The 5,474-nt window shown below is 41.6% G+C and overlaps 1 protein-coding gene across 2 annotated transcripts in view; it reads right to left on the bottom strand.

The window, feature by feature from the left end:
- Nucleotides 1-1,554: 1,554 nt before the first annotated feature.
- Nucleotides 1,555-5,474, bottom strand: part of TLCD5 (TLC domain containing 5) — a 6,139-nt gene continuing 2,219 nt past the window's right edge. Inside the window, exons 2-3 of one of the 2 annotated variants that reach the window (XM_007450610.1) lie at nucleotides 4,334-4,522; nucleotides 1,555-2,543 (exon numbers count right to left, since the gene is read on the bottom strand). In XM_007450610.1, the coding sequence (XP_007450672.1) occupies nucleotides 2,005-2,439 (435 nt within the window). In that variant the 5' untranslated portion in view covers nucleotides 2,440-2,543; nucleotides 4,334-4,522 and the 3' untranslated portion in view covers nucleotides 1,555-2,004. Of the gene's footprint in view, nucleotides 2,544-4,333; nucleotides 4,599-5,474 lie in introns of those variants that run through there. The other variant, XM_007450609.1, reaches the window with a different exon arrangement.

The following is a 5,474-nucleotide window of genomic DNA, read 5'->3' as shown; positions in this document are numbered from 1 at the left end:
GACCTCATGCAGTTCCAACCACTTGGTCATGCCTAGACAATGACGTCCATCTTCAAGACCACTCATTAGGCTAGGATTACCATCGAATGGGCTGATACTTCCTACTCACGTCCAGCCTTGACTTCAACATCCCCATACCCTCGCTCATCAGCTGCGCTCCTCGCTCACCACCGGTCTCAACAATGCAATCAAATGAATAAACAACAAACAAACAAATAAATAAAACTTCCCTTTTTTCCCATAAAAGCCCTACATTAAAGACCTGCATTAATAAAACACCACCTAATGTCTCCGTGAAATTCACAACGGGGTATTTCCTTAATTGACAATGGGGTTTAAACTGAAGCAGAGTAAACAAGTGACCTGCCCAAATGATCTGGCAGGTGAGTAGCCAAACTAGTGCAAAGAAACGAAGAATTCTCGATTCCTAAGCCCTTCATCTACACTTAAGTCCTTGCTTTTCCTATAGCTGAGAGACTACTGATTAAGAAACATTTTTTCCTTCCAACACGGGCCTTGTCATAATATATTATCCAGAGAGAGTGGCACCTTTTCCAGAGAAAAAGTAGTAACAGGATGAACAGGTAATGTATCTGAAATGGAAAAAAAAATAGCCTCATCACCCTGAGGCCAGGACATTTGGTCTTTGGTTCTGGTTTGCAGTATGTATAGCAGAGCTGAAACCTGAACTGGCATCTCAAGCCCAGTGGAATCCACATGGTAAATCCCTATGGAATTCAGTCACAGCCTCTCATGCCTACGAGATTAATGCACAAAAGCCCTGAGGACTGGCAGAGTTTTCCTGGTAGGGCAGAACCCGTACAACAGGACCCGGTAAATCTGCCCACACCTCATCCATCTCTCATCCAAGGCTCTAGCTCTATGGTTTTTGTGCAGAAAAGAGTTAATATAGTAGGCCTGGAGAGGGCTGTTTGCAAGGTTGGCCCTTGGCTGACATCTGAAGACTTCGATTTCATTGGGAAGGTTCCCACATGAACTGATGAGACTGGCTCACTGGCTCTAAGCTGTTTCTACAAACAATGTGGTTCATGGTGAAAATCTCCTTTCCTTCTGGGAGTCAGGAAAAGACTGCCTACATGTCCAGCCCCCCATTAAAACCTTGGGTACTTAGTCTCTAACAAGCTTCTTTCTAGACATTTCACACATATTGTGAATAAATCGTTGCTAGGGGAATTAAGCACATCCTGCATGATCCCACTGGGAGGGGGCTCTGGAAGCTTGGGCCTGGTTTCCCCTGTACTCTGCTCCAGGTGCCTTTTCCCTTGGCTGATCTTTTGTTGTATCCTGTTGCTGTAATAAATCAAACTGTGAGTCCTCTTAGCAAAGCACCAAGCCTGAGGGTGATCTTGGGACCCCCAAGTACAGGGAGTCCTTTATGGTAATATACCAAGTATATGGTACAGGGAGGCTCAGTAAGTATCCCCCCACCACCGTCACGGTTTCACCCACATCCTTCTCTCATCCTTCTGTCCCCCCATTCAATTTCCTGATCCAATGCTCAGAATGCCAAAGGCATGTATCTTCCTGAAAGTTCCTCACTTTGTAGTAAATGAGGTGCATTTCTTTAAGCTGCTACACAGAAAGTAGGAATAAGTATTTGTTGAAGGAGTCACTTCTCAAAGGAATAAGGAAGAAACAGCACTAATGCTTTTTGAGTTCCTTTCTAGGCTGTCTGATCATCAAGCCTCCCAGAGACAAAGGAGCCACAGGGTCACCACAACTTAAAAGGAATGCAGCATGCTCCCCTCACAGTTCTGACTTACAACTACTGCTGGTAGTCTCACTTTCTACAACTGCACAGCTGCAGAAGTTAGTGTTTTAATACTGGGATGTGTTCTGCTCCAAGACTGACCAAACGGATGGATAAATTTAGCCCTTTTTAGAAACCTAAGCTTGTCATAAGCAGGATTCTGTAACAGCCATATCTCCAGCCTGGTTCCCGTGGCTGACTTAACCCAACCCATTGTCTGGAGCAAGCCTTGGCTAGTGAGTCTTGAGATGTCCATTGTGTTTTACCTGCCGCTCCTCACTCCGCCTGCTTCTCCAGGTGTGGTACTTCTTGCTGCTTTTCCTCCATGCAAAACGCCAGATGCTAAACATGAAACACCAAGACACAGCATACATCGCAACTCCCCCGACCTTCACAAACCACTTGGGCTTGGGTGAGACCATTTCACAGAAGAGGAGGTAAGCTCCTACGCCAATCCTCACTCCAGTGAACAGAGCTGCAAAGAGGAAATCCACCACGTCTCCAGTGAAACTATGGTAATGGCCTGTTTCACGAAGAAACCAGCGCATCTGTAGCAAGGGATTGGTAATCTCGCTTCCAAAGAGGACTGCATTGACCTCTGTGCCTGACTCTCCAAGCACCAGGGCCATGATGATGCCCAAGATACTCAGTGTGTGGTGAGCCAGCATCAGGGCCCCCTCAGACTGGAAGTAGATGCACCAGCCCAAGTCGAAGATAAAGTAGCCCAAGGTGAAACACAGAACGTGCACTTGGAGAGGTGTATTGGGTGAGCCTGAAATAAACCAAGACAGGAGCAAAGTGAGTGGCTGGGAATCGTGTTACCTTTACGCAGACATCCTGGGTTGCTCTTTCTCAAACTTTTCTGAATCACTGAAAACAATTGCAGGCACGTGCTTTTTAAAGGCAACCAAAAAAAAACCCAAACAAAGAAAAATAAAAACAAAACACTAAAATCTAAAACTTTGGTCTTCATCAAACCAATGTTACAGGGCCCAGGAAATGCTGTTCTGATGCACCAGATCTCAATGAGTGATTTAAGCACCAGCAATTATCTCAGCGTCCTCTCTGTGTAGCAGCATCAAATCCAGTTATTTTGTTCTTTAAATTAGAATCCTACACAGTCTCTTTCTTGTCTTCTTTTTTTTAACCAGCTAAAGCTCTGTTTCTAGACTCTTTTAGTTATCCTCTCCCACTAGCAGCAGATGCTAACTATTATATATAGAATGGACAAACAACAAGGTCCTACTGTATAGCACAGGGAACTATATTCAATATCCTGTAATAAACCATAATGGAAAAGTTATTCTGTCCCAAATGTCAGATTAATTTCTTAGCTTAATGGGTTAGATTATTGGACATTGGTGGCCCTAACTCGTCTTGAAAGTGGACTCTGGAGAGAACCCCAAAAGTTAGTATGTTCCCATATCCAAGAACATAGGGTGCAATAACCTGACATGTTTGAATCCATTAACAGCCTTCATATAAAATATAAAGCTTAAGAGTTGCTTCCTATCAGTTTGACAGTTTGGGGGAAAATTCAGAAGCTCAACATGGGAATCTAAAGAAATTATAAAAAGAAAGAATCTAAGGAATTAAATAAAAATCATATTCTAGGGGACTTATGGACTGAATTATGTCCCACCAAAATTCGTATGTTGAAGCCCTAAACTCCAGTACCTCAAAATGTGACTATGTTTGGAAATAGGGCCTTTGAAGAGGTAATTAAGTTAAAATAGGGATGTTAGGGTAGTGTTCTTATAAAACAAGGACATTAGGACTAGGACGTAGACAGGCACAAAGGAAAGACCATGTGAAGTCACAGCAAGAAGGCAGCTCTGCACGCAAAGGAGCAAAGCCTCCGAAGAAATCAAACCCGCCAACACCTTGATCTTGGACTTCTAGCCTCCAGAATTGTGAGAAAATCAATCTCTGTTGTTTAAGCTAACCAGTCTGTAGTATTTTGTTATAACAGCCCCAGAAAACTAATTCAAGGGGATATAGGTTTTGTATTCTAAGGAAGTAACACTTGTATCAGTACATCTAGCAGCTTAAAAATTAACATAGCTGCCCCCAAATAATGAGGCATTGGTTAAATAAAAGATAGTAAATGCATACAACACAATATTATATAACAACTGAAAAGGATAAGGAAGATCTATATATATAGACATGGAAAGACGATGTCCTTTGAATATACAATCAAGTAAAGATTGCAGGTTACCAAAAAGTATGTTTAATGCAGTCCATTAGTGTCTGTTTGGGGCTGGTGGTAGATGTTGATATTAGCTTTATGATTTATACATTTTGGTCGATTAAATTGTAAAAAGCAATTAAGATTTGCTTTGAAAATAGAGAGTTATGAAAAGCAGAAGCAATAGGTGACACATGCAATATCAGCTTTAACAATGAAGATGAATGGAGACTCCCAAAGCACATTGTAATAGTAATTATTCTTCAGTATTCTTCAGTATTATACAAATTCTGTGGGAAAGTCCCATCCTTCTAAGACTACCCCCAAATCATAAATTCCTAAGGGAAAACTCTCTAATGTCTCCCACCTACCTGGGTGGGTAAAAGGCCAAGGGCCATCAATGAAGCCAATATAAGCTGAGAGACCTATCGAGAGGACTCCGTGGGTGAACGTAACCAGCCGGCAGCTCCACTCATAGCTTCGGTGATTATTCAGGCGACAGAAAGAAATGTAGAGCGAGAGCCAGCCCCCCAGGCTGCACAGCGCCTGCAGACACAGAGCTAAGGCCATCCTACGATGAAAAGACCAAAACCAGAAAAACAAAGGATGCACCCTAAGAAAACAGCATTGGGTCATTTTGTGTATACGTCTTCATTTCTACTCTAAGACAGTACAAAAATATTGCCTTCACGGAAACACCTTTTCCTTATCTACAGAGCCAAGAATCTTCTACTGAAGGGTGGCTGTATTTCTGATTGCGTGTTCCTTAGAGATAACTGGTCAAAACTGTAAACCGAAAAGCAGGAACTGCATTCTGAGTTAGCAGATGGTCTAATATGGTATATGTTGTTATGATGAGTAAATGTCAATAACCTCCCAGTGATGACTGACCTTGGACTACAATACACAAGTAATTTAATATGTGTATTAGATAATGTGTTCATATTTCAAAAATCTCAATAAGAAGCCCTCACGGAAAAAAACCTCCACCACTTGCGGTCTCTGCTAGAAGTCATATGACACATGGCAGTTTAATGTGGTTTTAGGCTGATACTAAACTCAACTGAAGTCTGGGTTTGGATCGTGGGTTTATCAGTCAAAATCAAAACTTGAGGTAAACCTAAAGACAGAACTAAACAAAGACCTAAATAGTGTGGAAGGGAAAAAAAATAAACTCCTAGTTCTATTCAGTTCTGAAATCCAACTCAAAGACTGACCAAGGGGGAAGCAGGATTTTGAGGTACAAGTGGGCAGTTTTTGTTAAGATATAAAAATATCTTTAAGACAATTATTTAGTTAAAAATGAAACAACGTCAGAAAGCCACTGACTGAAATTTTTACCGGTGATAAATGTTTCAGGACAAGAATGAGTGTAATGGAGTCAATGGAGTCAGATAGGACTAAAATCTGAAAATAGCCAAGATGTCCTTATTAATATTCATTAGCTCCTCTATTGAAAGTACAAATAAAAAAGTAAAAAACATTTCAGATATCTGTCTCATCTCAGCAGGA

This window comes from Lipotes vexillifer, unplaced genomic scaffold (genome assembly GCF_000442215.2).
Source record: "Lipotes vexillifer unplaced genomic scaffold, Lipotes_vexillifer_v1.1 scaffold352, whole genome shotgun sequence".
NCBI lineage: Eukaryota > Metazoa > Chordata > Mammalia > Artiodactyla > Lipotidae > Lipotes > Lipotes vexillifer.
Note: the sequence above shows the minus strand (reverse complement) of the source record. Positions and strands in the feature narration are given on the sequence as shown.